This window comes from Danio rerio, chromosome 25 (assembly GCF_052040795.2).
Source record: "Danio rerio strain M-AB ecotype USA chromosome 25, GRCz13ab, whole genome shotgun sequence".
NCBI lineage: Eukaryota > Metazoa > Chordata > Actinopteri > Cypriniformes > Danionidae > Danio > Danio rerio.
Genome location: NC_141045.1, coordinates 22,836,374 through 22,854,271, shown reverse-complemented (window position 1 = coordinate 22,854,271; position 17,898 = coordinate 22,836,374). Strand labels below are relative to the sequence as shown.

At 36.7% G+C, this 17,898-nt stretch overlaps 2 protein-coding genes and 1 long non-coding RNA gene across 5 annotated transcripts in view; 1 reads left to right on the top strand and 2 right to left on the bottom strand.

Annotated features, from left to right (window-relative positions):
* Nucleotides 1-9,852, top strand: part of dock4a (dedicator of cytokinesis 4a) — a 199,006-nt gene extending 189,154 nt beyond the window's left edge. For both annotated transcript variants that reach the window (XM_087312229.1, XM_087312228.1), the window contains one exon: nucleotides 8,615-9,852. The gene's annotated coding sequence lies outside the window, so the exon portion shown is untranslated. The remainder of the gene's footprint in view (nucleotides 1-8,614) is intronic.
* LOC147837699 (uncharacterized) lies at nucleotides 930-3,852 on the bottom strand. The gene is made up of 2 exons (XR_015526496.1): nucleotides 1,800-3,852; nucleotides 930-1,487 (listed from the first exon to the last, which is right to left on the bottom strand). It is a non-coding gene; the product is annotated as an uncharacterized LOC147837699 (long non-coding RNA).
* On the bottom strand, nucleotides 5,157-12,950 carry si:dkey-81e3.2. Of its 2 annotated transcripts, XM_087312260.1 has the most exons (4): nucleotides 12,913-12,950; nucleotides 12,636-12,694; nucleotides 8,594-8,674; nucleotides 5,157-7,545 (listed from the first exon to the last, which is right to left on the bottom strand). In XM_087312260.1, exon 4 carries the CDS (start codon nucleotides 7,494-7,496, stop codon nucleotides 5,367-5,369), a length of 2,130 nt encoding a protein of 709 aa, XP_087168386.1. In that variant the 5' UTR covers nucleotides 7,497-7,545; nucleotides 8,594-8,674; nucleotides 12,636-12,694; nucleotides 12,913-12,950; the 3' UTR covers nucleotides 5,157-5,366. The 2 variants fall into 2 exon arrangements, with proteins under 2 accessions (XP_087168386.1, XP_087168385.1); XM_087312259.1 differs by lacking the exon at nucleotides 12,636-12,694.
* Nucleotides 12,951-17,898: the final 4,948 nt, after the last annotated feature.

The window sequence follows — 17,898 nt, the reverse complement described above, 5'->3', positions numbered from 1 at the left end:
AATCAAATCATACATTGGCGAAATTATAGATTCGAAGATCAAGTAACTTGCTGTCACTATTAGAGGAGAACTATCAGCATTTAAAAACAAGGCCAACGCAGCAGTTTTGGGGATCAAAGTTACGACGAATGATCATGCAGCAAAAGTAACAAGCCTGGAAAGTTACACTTCCACTTTGTCGGACACAATGGTTAAGATGGAACAAGATCTGGTAAAACTGAAGCTCAGCGTGGAGCAACTTACTGAAAAATGCATAGACCTCGAAAGCCACAGCTGAAGGTAAAATATCCACACACTGAACATGAAAGAGGGTGCTGAATTCGGAGTGAAGTCTAGAGATTTCGCTGTCCATCTCCTGACAGAAGCCTTGTTATTAGTGAAACCTCCACTTGTTGATCGTGCCCGTCCTGGAAATGATAAACCACTTCGTGCTTTCATTTTGTGCCTGCATGATGTTCACAAGATGGAAGAAATAATGCAAAAGTTGGCTAGGATGCAACAGATTGCCTTCAAGGCACAAAGAATTAACATCTTTCAGAACAATCCACCTGCTGTGGTAAAGCGACGCGCACTTTTCAACCAGGAGGGAAATATGGACTGCAATACTCTGCTAAACAGAAGGTATCACACGACGGCAAAGAGGTTAGGTTTGCTGAAAGCAACTTTAAAAAAAACAGGACCAGTGTAAAGAATGTCGGACTCAAGATAAGTCAAGATAAGAATAACTTGACTTTTGAATTTCAACTTTGAGCATTACTCTCTAAAGGACTCTTGTTTCAGTATGTTATACTGAGTTGTTCTTCTGAAACTCTTTATTACGGAGCTGTGCTGCTGCTGTGTGATTGTTTTTGGAAGTTTAGGTTTGATATTTTTGAAATTGTTAGTTTGTTTTTGACTAATGTTTCTTATTTACTTACATTTTTTGTATGTGTGTGCGTGTGTGTGTGTGTGTGTAATTCCATGCCGCGAGTGGTTTGTCGGTTAGATGACGGGGTTAATGTTTTAGTTTCGGGAACGGAGCCTGTTTAAGATACCTTATAGTAAACAAACAGTGAAGATGATTGAATTGATCTTTTTTAAATCAAGAAAAAAATAACAACTTAATGTAAAAGAAATGGTCTCAAATTTATCTCATGAAATGTTAAGGATTAAATCATCCGGTTAGGAGAAGCAAGACAATAGCACATTTAAAGTCTCTTTCCTCAGATATAACATTTTTGCAGGAAACTCATCTAAAAAAAGATTCCAAAAAAAAAAAAATATGAAGGGTAGCTGGATAGGATAGATGTATAAATCTAATTTTTCAGTTAAATTTAGGGGGGTTGCTATTTTATTTAGAAAAGGGGTTCAATTTAAACAAAATCTGGAAACAGACAGGGAAGGACGCTACATCATTTTATTTGGTGAGATTTATGGCCTCCCAATTACTTTAATAAATTTGTACAGTCCAAACCATGACAAACCAAAGTTTTTTAGACAAATATTCTCTTTAATCCCCAAACTGTCCCAAACAAATCTTGTTATAGGTGTGGACTTTAATTGTGTCCTTGACGGATATCGTGACAGATCATCGATTAAAATTGCTCCACATTCTAATTCAAGAAATTGTTTGAATGGTTTTTTTTAATAATTCTAATTTGGTAGACATATGGGGACTTATGTACCAAACTGAAAGAGATTATACATTTCACTCACATGTGCATAATGTATATACCCGTATAGATTTTTTTAGTAGACAGCAATATCATTTCCAATGTTCTAAACTCTACAATTCATGACATACTGATTTCAGACCACACCCTTGTTTCATTTGAAGTCATTCTTGATCAAACATCTTTTATTCGTCCCTTGTGAAGGATGGACCCTCATTTAATCGCTGACCCCACATTATAAGTTCACAATTGGACATTTTTTTTCATTACAACTATAAGCCAGAAACATCACCAGGATTAATCTGGAAAACGTTAAAAGCATTTATAAGAGGTTGTGTTTTATCATATCAAGGGTCTGAGAACAAACTATACAAAACAAAACTAAATGATTTAGAAAATTCAAATCTACCGACATTGAAATTGCACTAAACCCCTTTTTAGATATTTGTAAGAAAATTTTACTGTTAAGGTATGAATACAATAATATAGTCTCTGCTAAAATGAATAGAACATTTCACCATGTAAAACAGAAAAATTGTGGATTTGGAGAGAAACCCCATAAATTACTAGCTAGACAGTTGCGCAAAATCGATAGTGAAGGAACAATCCATGGAATAAAAACCAAACATTGGACTCACCGTATAGCAAATAAAGAGATAATTAAATGTTTTAAGGAGTTTTACTCAAAGTTATATTCCTCAGAAACTGAGTTGGACTCGCAAACAATGGACTCATCTCCCCAAGTTATCTCCAGAGGACAAAGCATCTCTTAATAAAAACATTACTATAGAGGAATTAAAGATCACAATAAATACTTAAAAAAAACACGGTAAAACTCCTGGTCCAGATGGGCTGCCTGCTGAACTATATAAAAAATTTAGCCACACACTTAATTTAGCTTAAAACTTTTCAACAAGTATTAAAATCTGCACTACCTCCAACTTTTCTGAGGCTATTATTACAGTAATTCCTAAAAAAGATAAACATCCAGAAGAAGTTGAGGCATATTAACCTACATCTCTTCTCAATGTTGATCAAAAAATATTGTCTAAAACACTCGCTAATAGACTCTGTAAATTAATCAATAAATTGGTTAAAATAGACTGAAATTGATTTATTCCAGGAATAAACACTATCCATAATTTAAGAAGTCTATTTAAAATAATTTAGCAAGATCCGAGACGATTTGATTTTAATATCATGAGATGCCAAAAAGGCATTCGACTGAGAAAAGTGGGAATATTTGTTTGCTGTCCTTGAGAAATTTGATTTGGGAGATGATTTTATTATTTGGATAAAAATTTTGTACAGTAGTCCATTAGCACGTTTTAACAAATAGAACAATTTCAGACTCTTTTTATCTTAAAAGAGGAACCAGACAGGGTTGCCCTCTTTCGCTTCTTTTGTACACATTAACAGCAGAGCCCCTTGCAGAAGCCATTTAATCTGATTCTTGCATACATGGTTTTCATATTTCAAATACTATTAATAAGATATCATTGTATGCAGATGATATTTTGCTTTATAATCACCCAACCACAAGTGAGCCTCCCTGCTGTACTCAAGGTTATTAATACTTTTGGGAAGTTTTCTGGCTTTAAAGTTAATTTTGAAAAAAGTGAACTTATGCCTATTGGTTTGAAAGATCCATCTATAATACATATAATACGTCTTCATTAGTTTCCACAGAAAAAAATAGTTGACCTTGGAATTGTAGTTACTTGTAAATACTCCCTACTCTTGAAAGCTAATTTCAAACCCTTATTGTCTAAAGTACAAATTTGTATAGACCATTGGAAGACACTCCCAGTCACTGTAATTGGCAGAATAAATACGATAAAAATTATTTTTCTTCCTCAAATATTATATTTATTTCGTAATCCAACACTATTACCCAAGTCCTTCTTTAAGCACTGGGCTACACATATACAAATTTTTACATTATGGTTGAAACAGTTGGCTACTGCTTCAGACTGGCTTCAGATAGAGCAAGATTACTGCCATCCTTATGGTCTTGCATTAATATTATTATCTCCAGTGATAGTAGACCAAACAGTAGTTAATAGTAGTGTTATAAAGAATCAGTTGTGTATTTGGAGACAATTAAGAGAATATCTTAAAATAAAATCACTTTCTCTCTTAATCCCAATTGCAAATAATCCATAATTTCTTCCTTCAAAATTAGATACAACCTTTAATCAATGGAAGAAATTGAGTATAAGCACAGTTAAAGACCTTTATATGGATGGGGTTTTAGGTTTCTTAAATTACAACAGTAATAAAACCTTCCAACGCAGTGGCACAGTAGGTAGTGCTGTGGCTTCACAGCAAGAAGGTCGCTGGTTCGAATCTCGGCTCAGTTGGCGTTTCTGTGTGGAGTTTGCATGTTCTCCCTGCGTTCGCGTGGGTTTCCTCCGGGTGCTCCGGTTTCTCCCACAGTCCAAAGACTTGAGGAATAGGTGAATTGGGTAGGCTAAATTGTCTGTAGTGTACGAGTGTGTGTGGATGTTTCCCAGAGATGGGTTGTGGCTGGAAGGGCATCCGCTGCGTAAAAACATGCTGGATAAGTTGGCGGTTCATTCTGCTGTGGCGACCCCCTATTAATAAAGGGAATAAGCCGACAAGAAAATGAATGAATGATTGAAATTACCTGCGTACACACAATGTTTCCCTAGAGGAGGTCCCGCCCTCAATTGCTGATGATTGTCTCATGGTTCAGGGGACACAAACATCAATTATCTGTAATTTATAAAAGGGTATTTGCAGCTACTGCCCCCACTACAAAGATAATCAGAGAAGAATGGGAACAAGAGATTGGCATCGAAATTTCAGAAGAGATTTGGCAAAATAGCTTAGAGCATATTAATAAACAATTAATCAACACTAGACTATGTCTCATCCAGTTCAAGGTCCTACATAGGCTACATTTCTCCAAAAAGAAATTACAAAGGATTTTCCCCAATATATCTCCCATCTGTGATAAGTGCTAATCAGAAGAATCTGATTTAGCTCATAGTTTTGTATTCTGTCATAAAATACAGGGATTCTGGAATGAGGTTTTAAAGTGCTTTCAGATGTTCTTGATCAACATGTAGATCCTGACACATTGCTTATTATATTTGGAAATTCTGACTATACATATTCATTGAGCAGTGCACAACAGAAATTCCTTGCATATTATTAGATTACAGCCAAAAAGCTGCTATTATTGTACTGGAAAAATGCCAAATTATGGCTTGAACAATTGAAATCTACTCAGCACTTAGAACGTAACAGATTTATTTTAAAAAGGCAACATTGGGCAATTACAGAAGATTGGGGCCCTTTCTTTTGTCACTTTATGGGGAATTCTTCCCTCCAAAGCAACGTATTGTAACTAAAAAGTTTTGATTATCACTGTATTGTATACTTACAGGCTGGGCTTGGGGTGTTTGATTTTGTTTTGTTTTCTTTTGTTTTTGTAAATGTATGCATTTCAAAAAACTAATCCTGGAATCTGTGATTATTGTAGGTTTATTCATTCATCGACCAAATAAAAAACTTATTTGACAAAAAAAAAGAAAGGATTCATTATCCACAAAAGTAAAGGAGTAATGAGTAAAAGTAAAAAGGTCAAACGGAAATAATGTGGAACAATTAGAATACTCAGAAGTCACATGTAATCACACATCATCGGACCACAATCCTAAGTCATGTCCTGTGCGCACCTTCCATTCACTGCGGAGGAAATGCTGAACTAGAATGTCGCTGTCCTCTTGTGGTGGAAGATCCAGGAGCTCTGTAAGATGATTGCAGAGCTGACTGCCGATGTTGTTGCAGTTGTGTGGGTGTGCTGAATCGTGGAGGACCGCCGAGCTGCAGCTGCTGACCGGGGTTGCATCCTGGCCCCAAATTAGCCACTTGTGTATAATGCAGCGCTAGTCTCGGTGTCCTGGGGGTCTGAGTTATCAGACGGAGCTTGACAGAGGATAGTGCCGGAGAGAATGGGGGTGGCACGAACAAGTTATCTTCTATCTCGTTGACACTCTGCTCGGGTGGGCTGGTCTCATGTGGTGCTACAATAGGTTTGAGTCCGGCCTCCTCCCTATTTACGTTGACCTCCCAACTAGCTCCGGGAGCAACTGATGCATCCGCTGGTGGCTGATCAGCAGCCACTCGGCAGGCCTGATCCGGTCTCTCTTCAGTCTCAATAGCTGGGCGCTCCTGAGCTCCGCACTCTGCATATTCCTGATTTATAGGGTGCCTGAAATGATCTTCCCCATACATTTCTTCTCCATTGTAAGCACCTGCTTTGCCTCCACCTCCGACGTTGTCATCGTCATCTCTCCTAACCCGGTGACGGGGACCTCCTCTGAATTGCGGGCCTCCACCGTGTAGACCAATATCAGGCCGATCAGGATGACCATCTATCCTGGCCAACACCTCTATGTTTGCGGGATACTGGGAAACCGACTGCATCATGTCAGCATGATGGTCAATTTCTTCCTCACTCATGGGACGTTCAATATTGGCGCCTTCTCTCCCATGTGCATTGACGTAGGCATCAATCATACGACGCCATTCATGCACTCGGAGTTTGTCATCCACAAATCCTTGGTAGCGTTCTAATAAGCGGTCACCAAGGGCAATTAAGAGTCTGCCACACAATGCCGCTAAATGTCGGAATTGAGTTGATCTGACAGCTGTCAAATCGCGGCGATAACCATAATACGGGTTATTCTCGACAAGACGGATAGCACGTTGGGCATTGTCCCATTGTTCCGCATACATCCTTCTGACAAGGACCCAGGGAAAATGCGGATGCTCATTTATCGCCCATGTTATGACATTTAAGGAGGTTAGTCCTGATTCCGAAGCCTGAGCCAAGACTACACGCAAGTGGAGGGCATAGGCTGGTATGAGACCCAGCCATTTCTGCATGATCCTAGGCATGTCCTCATCATCAACCAGATGGCCATAATTGAGCCATGTGAGCTTGAGGTCAGGTATATTCAGGACATCGCCTATGAAGGGTATGGCAGGCGTGAGTTCCATTATTATGCGGGTCAACTTTGTTGCGGAAATCGTACCACGGACAGCAAACGCAACTTTCGCCAGAATGATAGTGCCGATAGCAATATCCCGACACCTTCCGTTAATTAACAGTCCGGAGATGATATGCAAGAGCCGGACGCGTTCGGTGAGTGTTGTTCCCTGTCTCCATCTGTGGTTCTCCAGATCCCACACTTCTGCACCCTGAGGTGCATTCTGGCCTGCCCGACGGATATAGTTAAGACCATCAACAAACCAGAAAGTATTCCTCAATACGTTTGTGTTGTTGAGTAAGAGGAGGAGCTCATTGCGAGCCTCATCCCGAGGGAGGATCTGGTCATTTGGGAGTCGAGGAATAAAGACCTCAAGGATAAGCAGCTGCTTCCTCAAGCTTGCATGGTTGAAGCGGAGAAAGCAGATAAAGCTCGCCGTCATGAGACCTTGATCTGTGAGTCCATGATTTTCCATTACTTGCAGTGTGAAAGGCTCGATGTCAACTAGGCGCAGGATGGAACGTGACACCCGCTGAGCACCTCCAAGTGCCTCAAACACTTCCCTGTTGTCAGCTGGACCAAAGCCTAGCCGATTGGGCTGACGGGGTGTGAGTCTATCAGGGTGTACTCCAGTCCATGCGGTTTCCACCGGTCGGGCGAGAGGCAGAGCATTGCGCAGCCGTTGCATCTTGTATATCATCTGGTCCACAAGATCATTCCTCTGCTGGCCCCAGTATAGTCGTGTTCCACGCTGGTCAGGCCCAGCTAGACCTTGAGCTCCACCAGGGGCTGCACCCCCACCATCTTGGCCTCTGTCCATCACTATGACGCTGTCCAGGTTGCGGAACTCATAGGCAGATTAAAAGTGCCTGAATAATCAGGAGAAACAAAATCACATTTAGACGTCAGTGTCTTTCCCCGGGCGCAACTTAGTAGCATCTGAAATAAACAATGAGTATCGCCATGGTAACCCACAGCTCATGCTCTCTCAATTGCTGATGTTATTTTTTTCCAAACACGGTCATTAGTAGTGATAATAAATTACTTTTAACAATGTATAACTAAATAGACATTAATAACGAAACAAACATTACTATTGTGGATAAACAATAGTGTATCACACTTTGCGCCATGCACTTTAGACTTTGCGCCTAGGTCATTACAATAGAGCTCTTTGTGTTTAAACGGTGTTGAAAATATCTTCTCGCTGATCAAAGATTCACAAATCAGGCAAATTATTTTGACTCCAACTGTACATTTTATTGGGCCAGTTGGCATTTCTGTGTGGAGTTTGTATGTTCTCCCTGTGTTCGTGTCAGTTTCCTACTTGGACTTTGGGGGTAACTGGCGCACAATAACACGCAGTATAGGTGAATTAAATAAAACTGAATTGGCTGTAGTGTATGTGTCCGAATGAGTGTGTATTGATGTTTCCCAGTGCTGGGTTGCAGCTGTAAGGGCATCCGCTGTGGAAAAAACATGCTGGATAAGTCGTCGGTTCATTCTGCTGTGGTGCCCCCTGATTAATGAAGGGACTAAGCCGAAAGAAAATTAATAAATTAATGTATTTTATCAAAAAAAGTTATTAATAATTCATTAGTTTTGATTAGATATACCATGCTTTAATACCAAATTAAATCAATTGTTTTTATCCATAAATTTTAGTATCAATAATTATTAATTAGATAATCATTTCATGATTTATTTAATGCCTTTCAACGAAAGATTTATCTATCAGTAAATCTCACTCTCAGCCCATAGATTTAGGTTTTTAATTCAGCTGTTTGTATTCTATAAATTGAAATGAGAGTACAAGGGAATGCACCTGTGATGAATGTTTTCCATTTTCCGTTTCCTAACTAGATCATCTTGATTTCATTTACGGCATTTGCGTATTTTGCTGGTTTAGTGACTTACTTTTGTGGATCTGCCCTTTAGATGACATCTGAAGCGCAGCTCAAACGCTCTTCACGGAGTCCTTCTGATATGCAGTTACAGCTGGAAATGAAAATGTACAAGAGAAGCCATGAAGAGATTATGTCCGCTTTGAAATGGCATGTAATTTACAGCAGATTCTGAAGATCTGGCAGGTCCATATCCCATTTAGAGCACTCTGATACATATTGCTAGCAAGGTATTTTTGATAGAAGTACACAAAAAAAAAAAAAAAAAAAACATCAGTGTTGTACAGCTTTTCACACTACGGCAGTTTTTCTTTTTGGTTTAAACACAAACGGAGACATATGCAGCTAGACCTGCAACCCGTTTTTGAAACGCTTTGTACTTTCTGGAATGGCTAAAAGGTGCTACATTCGGTATTTCTTAGTGTTTGTTTTCTTTTTTCTAACGTAGCCTCGTATCTACCGAAACTGCCTGACCGTTTAAATGTGCCATGTGATGAAACTGTGTGGTCTCCGAGTTTTGTGCCAAAGATGCAAACAGTATTAACTTCTTTGTCAGTGAGAGTAGTTAGGAAAGCTTAACTGAAGTTAGCGTGATCGCTAGTGCTCAACAATGTGCTTCTTAAAACCGTGTGCAGAGGCGTAGATCAGGACTGCATGGGGCATGAGCAGTACAAAGCAATATAACCATAGTAGTTTGCAGAGAGTGATAGAAACAAACACCATCTAGTTCTGAGATGAATTTTTTCCCCTCTTGCAAGCCTGAGGCAAATCGGGTTGTGCTGCCGCTAGTCACTTCCCAGCAATATTGGCTAGATCAAATCTGTTTTGCTTTCTTCTTTAAATGTCAACTCCAACAGAAGTTTTCGCACGGAGCTTCGAGATTCAATTTGGTCTCTTATTTGGAGTCAGGGTCAGAGAAGATAAACACAAAGCTTAGGGAATGCTGTTTAGGTGGAATTGGTTTTCTTTATATTGTTTTAGCTTTTGTGTTGTTTCTGTATTTATTTTCTTTTTCCATTAAAAAATAAGTCACTTCTCATTTTCATTAAAAAGATAATAAAAAAACTGGTCATTTTATTATATTACGGAAATACACATTGTTTAAAGAAATAGCTGATTTTAGACATTAACAACAGTTGTTAAATACCACAAAAAATACCTTACTGGAATATTACAGTATACATGTCATTATTTTTCATGAACATATGAATTTATCTAATCTCACACTGTAAAAAAAGCAGTTAGTTACTTTACTTTAAAAAAGTGAGTAAACCCGTTGCCTTATAAGTAGGGCCAGACAGAATCTGTGGCCTTTTTTGCTATTTCTGCACATAATTTTGTAAAGAATCTGCTGATTAATGTGGAATGATATTGAGATTATTATAACTAAAAATTTAATATATGAAATAAAAAAATAATAGCTTTTTAACTGTTAGTTTTTACAATGCAAATGCAATTGGATCCACTTCTTTGCTAAACAAAGCAAGTCTCTCATATACTACAAACTGTATTGTAAATAAATCAAATAAACATTTTCATGTTAATCAATAATATTACTGAAATTAATTTATTAACTGAATAAATATAAATTTACCCACATTTACACAAGTAAAAAAATAGACTACAGGCTAAAAAAGGGATTTCTGTACATGCAGATTTTGTGTGGGCCTACTTATAAGCAACAAATTGACTTTACTTCAAATTGTGAGTAAATCCGTTGTAACTTGAAACATTAAGTTGACTTTACTTATTCAATAAGGATTAAGCAAGGACATTTAAAGGACTAGTTATCCTGACATGCGTCCACGACTTTACACATTACACAAAGTGTGTGCATTGTACAGTACCATATGGAGTCACTCTCTTGGCATTGGATAAAAATGCCTGTTATGCGTGATTCTTTCCAACCATTTTTACGAGTCCTGGGGCCTGTTTCAGAAAGGAGGTTAACTGAAAACTCAGAGTATTTTAACCCTGAAATGAGAGAAACTCTGGGTTTTCCGTTTCAAAATGGCAGGTTTGTTAAACTCGAGAAAGCAGGGTAAGTCAAGCCTGTTTCTGAAAGAGAGGTAACTTTAACTCAGAGTCAGTTACTGTGGTAACTTACACTGTGAATCTAACCTGGTCAGAAGCAGGTTTTATTCTCTAAACTCAGAGTTTCTGTCTGTCTCCTCCCCTTTTTTAAAGAAGAAGCGGTATTTCTCGTCTTAGCCTTATGTTTCCACCCACCTATTTTAATGCTCATTTTGGATACGTGCATAAAAACGATTGATAGAAACGTCATGATGCACATAACTTTTAAAAATATGCATAAAAAACGTGCATAACTGAGTAGGATAAACTTTTATTCGATAGAAAATCTGCGCATAAACTACGATGGAAACACTTTTACTGAACAAATTACAGTATGTACATTAAAAAAAAGATCATGATCATATGATAATGAAAATGTGTGTAAATGGACAAACCAGCAGGCGGGCACACTGTAACATGTCTTAATTATTGTTTTAGTCATTCTAAAATGCCTTAACTGTTTCAGTATTAGTGTATATTATTAATTACCTCCGAACGTCTGGTGCATGTCAAGAGTCTCCGCGTCTCATGGCTTCAGACGCCCCCACGTGTTTATTGTGCTTCAGCATTGTCTTCTGACATCGAGGCGCAAGTACATTAATTAGGCTAAATAAAGAATTAATTGACGCAGCTTCTTCTACCACAGAAAATTCTGTTTTTACTGTTGATATTTGGTGCCAGTTTAATCAGGAAGTGACAATTTTTTTCTCTTTGACTCGTTGGATGGAATTTTATTCGCAAATTTTATGCAATATTCCAGTTTTGCACATAAATTTATGTAATATATTTGCATGGAAACATAGCTATTGCCTACATTTTAGTCACACACAGAAGAACTGTACTAGAATGGCTTATCCTTTTTTAATAAATAATTAAATTAAATTCACCTTCGACATGCACTGTAACTAGATTAATGGGATTATTATTCTTTCTAAAAATTATTTTTAGTACTGCTTACCTTCTAAATGTTATATTAACCTCTATCACTTGATCAATAAAAAAGGCAGACACACAAGTGCACTGTTAAATCATTTAAAACTAATAAATGTATAAAAAAAAGTTTAGAAAAAAAATATAAACGTCACAAATTGCATTACTTATTTTATTATACTTAAATATTTAAATACTTAAAAAGTGAAACTAGGCATTAACTTGAGCAGCTGTTTTCCCACGCTAACTGTCTCCTCTTCACTGATGGTTGCTTCTTTTCAAATATATACGCTCATATTTGCTATAACTTTGCATGAGAACATCAAGTTCAGCTGGAGAAAGAAATGGTGATCTCTTTTATAAGATATTGCCATAGTCACTCGTAATGTCTGCGCTCCATTGATAATGCCTTTTTAAAGTCACGGTGTGCGCGCTTAACTCTGAGTTGGTCTACTCGAAGTTGATTGACCCAACTCAGATCAGCTGTTCTGAAACCGAAAACTCTGAGTTTTTAATCTCTCGGTAAATCAACTCAGAGTTCAAGTTTAAACTCTGAGTTGTTTGAACCTCCTTACTGAAACAGGCCCCTGCTGTTAATCCAAGTCTGGATTTGCAGGGTTATCAACAATTTATGTATATTTTTGGCTTGGAACAGCCTTCTTATGTATATTTTTGGCTTGGAACAGCCTTCTACAGATTTTGGTTTATCCTTGCTACAGGCAAAAAAACAAAAAAAATAACTTCTTTGAAACCAAATCTATGAAGTATCGGTACCGGTACTCTGTATTGGTGAGTACACAAATTAAAATACTCTTACTCATATCGGTTTGTAAAAAAAGTGGTATTGGTGCATCCGTAGTTGATACTTTTAGTGTAATAAACAATACAGCCCTTTAGGTGGATGGCTTGCAGCAGACATACAACCTCCACAGCATGGCTGTCACACAGCATCTACTGCCACATTATCAAAGTTCACATATGAACTGAAAATATTATGAACATTTTGCATAAAACACAACAGTCACATTTAACAAATAAATATAAAGACATACCTATAATAAAAAACAATACAGTCCTTTTAGGTGGTTGGCTTACTGCAGACATACAACCTCTAAATAAAATAGAAAATCAAATCAACCGCATGGCCTTGCTAAAGAGCACAATCCAGTAGACATTATAAAAGCTATTCAGCTTAAAAGAAAGTACATATCACTACTCTACACTGAATGCTAAATGATAATAAAACCAAATTATAAACTAAATGTGCGAAATCTCTTCTTTTTTAAAGTTGATATTGATCAATCAAGACAGAGCATGAAAAACACCTACCTACAGCATGGCTGTCTTCTTCTTCCTCTTCTACTAGTGTTTTATGGCGGTTTGGCAAACCAACAAATAGGTACATTACTGCCACCTACTGATCTAAAGTGTTGATTGTGCATAATTGTGGTAGAAAGAAAACACTCAAGCTTAAACTTATATATATATATATATATATATATATATATATATATATATATATATATATATATATATAATTTAAAAATTAATAAATTAATTTTAAAACTCTAAGTTCTATTCTTAAATTTTTCATTAACATTTAATGAATTCTTTATTGTCTAAGCCCATTTCCTTGCAAGACTTTTAAAGAAATTACCTCACCTTTAGATTAACTCTCTCTTTCATAAGCAGGACATTCTAAAACTAAATGCTTGCTGTGTTACGTCACTTCCTGTCTAACTTGTATGTCTGCAGAACTCTAAATAAACCACATGAGGGCCTTTACATTATAAAATACACATAACTGCTGCATAATTCAGGAGAATTCACAATGAAAAACCTAACTTCGTTACACTTAGTCCCTTTATTAATCAGGAATCACCACAACGGAATGAACCGCCAGCTTATCCAAGATATGTTTTACACAGCGGATGTCCTTCCAGCTGCAACCTAGTACTGGAAAACTCTTTTCAAAAAAGGGCGGAGCTACAAATGCCTATGTGTCAGCATAGTGTCAGATTCAAAAACACGATTAACTTCTTATGCTAATGAGGGAGAGATCGGCACTTACTTTAGGTGAACTCAACTAATCGCTTTAAAAGCAATGGGTTTTCTCACTATTTTTAAGTGAAGCAAACTTATCTCGTTTTATAGTGTTCCAAAATGTACAAGCAACCTTTGATTATAGCCTTCACTGGTGAGCAGCTTGAATTAAATAATACAATTATTTGTACCCAAATGAATCTGTATGTTAGCCAATAATTATTTGAAAAATGTTTTAGACATTTACAACATCCAATTTCATGGGAAAATGTAACTATATTACATGATGTTGACTTGATATAAATTCATCCAATGTTTTTATTTTCTGAAAAAAAGTGTGAATGCAGATTGTACAAAAACTATTTATAACAGCTGACATTCAAGCTTTAGAAAAATAGTTTAAAGAAGATAGTAACCCAGGCCAATGGGAAAAACAACTATTTTACGAGGTGGTGGTTTCTTATGGACTGGCTAAAGTCAAATAAAAAAAAATGTAAAAAGTTTTTGGAATGAAGGTCAGTCATCACTAGCGCCTAAGCGGATTGTATAAAAAAACTACTCAACAAGTTAGCTATCAATCAAAAGCAAGTTGAGTTAAATTTTTTTAACTTGCACTTCAGATGCGATTTCTGCCACTCTGAACGAACAACAAAGCAAATCAAATGATGCGTTTGCATAATACACATGATTTGCCTCAATCACATCTTTCATAGAAGTTAAAAAAATTCAACTCCAAGTGAAAGTTCACACAAGGAGCAAGTAAACTATAGCGAGTGACGTGATTTGTGAACTTGTTGCATTTGGTGTGAACCCAGCAAATGTAAACAATGCAAGAATAAGAGAATACAAATCAGATTGAACAAAATCATACAAATTATCCATCAGTTTTGAACAGCTGACTTTAGACATCAACATTTCATTTTAAAGAATATGCCAACGCAATCCCACAGGAAACAATACTATTTTGCAAAATGGGGATTTTGTATGAATTTACCCAATACGAATGTTATGAAAAATTTGATTGTATGAACATGTAGGATTATATTAATTGTTTACAGATTACAAATTTTGAAGCTCAAAGAAAATATCAACCATTTCTATTGAAAGACATAACTTTCATAAATTTCCAGAATATATTATTTTTATTATATACACTACCTGACAAAAGTCTTGTCACCTACCCAAGTTTTAGGAACAACAAATAATAACTTGACTTCTAGTTGATCATTTGGTATCAGAAGTGGCTTAAATGAAAGGCAAAGGCCTCTAGATTACATTTATTTTACCAAAATAAAATATGATCATGCGTTGATTTTTAATCAATTAATTAGGACAGTAAGGTCTGACTTTGCTTAGACAAAATTCTTGTCAATTAACAGAAATAATGTCTAGTATAGAATATAAAGGCATGGTGCAGTGGAAAAAGAATTAATATTGTGTGACTCTCATGAGCGTGGATGACTGCATCCATACATCTCTGCAATGATTAAAATAAATTATTAATAAAGTCATCTGAAATGGCAAAGAAAGCGTTCTTGCAGGACTCCCAGAGTTCATCAAGATCTTTGGATTCATCTTTAATGCCGCCTCCTTCATCTTACCCAAGACATGCTCAATAATGTTCATGTCTGGTGACTGGGCTGGCCAATCCTGGAGCACCTTGACCTTCTTTGCTCTCCTGTGGTTTGTAATGTAATGAGCAGCACAAATGTCTTGACACCTCTGGCTGTTGATGTTGTCATCCACTCTGCAGATCTTTTACACACCCTTATACTGAATGTAATCTCAAACCATGACTTTTTTCTCACCATACTTGACTGATTTCTGTGGGAAACTTGGGTTAATGTGGGTTCCTAGGTCTTCTGCAGTATTTGTGATGATTGGGATGCAGTTCAACTGATGATCCATCAGAAAAATCTACCTTCTGCCACTTTTGCAAGTGTTCAACTAGAAATTAGGTTATAAATTGTTACTCTTAAAACTGGGATTGACGACAAGACTTTCATCAGGTAGTGTTTTAAGCATGAAATTCTACTTGTAAATATAAGCATCAGTGATATTTAAGCAGATTGTATACTGAAACAAATCTTCACATTCAAATTTATAGGAATTCGCCAAAAACGTTAACAAGTGTCGTAGCATACTACCTTCCCACGGAAGAAAACCTACCACATTTTGACCTACAATTGAGGGAAAATAAATGTAAAAAACAGCTTTTTCACTGCCAGCTCAATAGCCTACACTGGTTTTATTAAATATTGGATGATGAAAATTACTTAATTCTTAACTAAAAAACACAAGCAGCCTTTTTGAATATTGGCTGTCAGTTTACTTCATAATAAAAATGTCAAAAATCCGCCCTTGTGATTTTATTATATCATCACATTTTGTAGCTGAATAAAAATTTATTTTTTTGGCAAACTAAAAAGTGAAAGAGTGAAGAATCAAACCTAACGGATTAAATCTGGAATAACTGCAAAGTACGTACAGATGGGCACCGTATACAATTCCTTTGTAAAATATTTTGCAGCTATGCTCTCATATTCCTATATTCCGAGAGTTGCTCATTTTTAGGCAATCATGTTTTGTAATTTGGATAGATTGCCGATGCTCAAGACTTCAGCTCTAGCCACGCTTGCATTTCTCCTCTCCTGTTCTTTCCTTTCACCCTCCTTTTTATGGATTATACTCTTTCTGTTCAATTTTTTGAACTTGTAAAGTTGTACTTTATATCATACGATGGGATGAAAGTATTCCATATAGCCTGTGTTACAGATTTTGTACAAAAGGTGTTTATATGAAAATGTAACCAGTTCATAGCTTTGAATGTTGCAACTAAAGTTTTTATTTGTAAATGTTGAATATTAACCATCAAACAAATAAAGATTGATTGATGTAAAATGTCACCTTTTATGTGTTATTGTTTATTTTTTAATTTGTAAATATGTTTATTATTCAATTTACAACTATCCTGGAGTTAAACAGTTGAGTTTTACGTTTTTTTTTATAATTAATTCCGCTTATCTCCAGGTCTGGCGGGAGCGCTTTTAGCTTAGCTGAGCATAAATCATTGAATCGGATTAGACCATTAGCATCTCACTCAAAAATAAACAAAAAAGTGATGTTAATGGTCAAGTTGAAAGTTACCTATCGCTGGGGACCAGTTTCAGGTGCTGTGTAATATCATTGTGTCTACGGCAGCAAATTTGTTTGTTATTACGCAAGAAGGAGGTTATAGTTCCTAGCCTTATCGACCTAGAAATTAGCAGCTTTTCATTTTCCATCAGTCTTAGTACACAATGCAAATACAGAAGTGTCATGATTTAAAGAGAAAAATGATAGAAACTACAGTACTTGGTCGTTTTTGAACAAGATGCTAATGGTCTAATCCGATTCAATGATTTATGCTTAGCTAAAAGATTATAAACTGGTAAAACAGCTGGTATAACAGCTACTGTACTGTAAGGTCCACCCAGTTGGCCCAATGCCGGTGTCCACTGGTGGATGAAGGTTCACTGCATGTTCGGTCTTTCCAGTGCACAATGTTGATTTATATTAAACTTAACTCATATCTGACTCCAATTATAAAACATTAAGAAGATTATATCAATATGTAATTTAGATAAATGTTTGAGCCGTTTGTCTTCACTAGTAACTATTACATCCGTTCATTCGGGTGCTCATGTCGCTCAGAGAAATCGCCTCGGCCGAAGGCATCCCTCACGGTCACACTCCGGTCAGTCTTGAATATTAAACAGAGGTAAATTGACTAATACTTTAGATGGCCGCTACCAGCGCGCTCGTTCTAAAATACTTTAATTAGTCCCGCTTAGATGTACACCTTTGAGTTAAGACAATCATCATTTCTAATTAGAGGTTAGGGCATTAATATAAATGTACCCGACTACTGGACTCTATAGTAACTTTGGTTTTCACCAAGCCCATGGTTTCCCATATGAACTTAATTTAGAATAATATTACCTTCAAACAAAGGTCGGGTACCCAATCTAGGTTAGTCGTGCAACACCTTGTTGACCTAGACGGAAGTTATCGCCCTTTCCACCTAAGTACACATGAATCAATATCAAGAGTCAGCCGGATCGCTAAAACACAATTAGTGTGCCAATGCTCCATCTCAATTGGATTTTAGTCCGTCTACTGACCTGACGCAAGACGTGCGGAAACAAGGATACAGCGTAATCTACTTGAATTAATAATTACAGAGTGAGCAAAATATGGTCAAACATTACAATTTATTGGTCAGGTAAATGT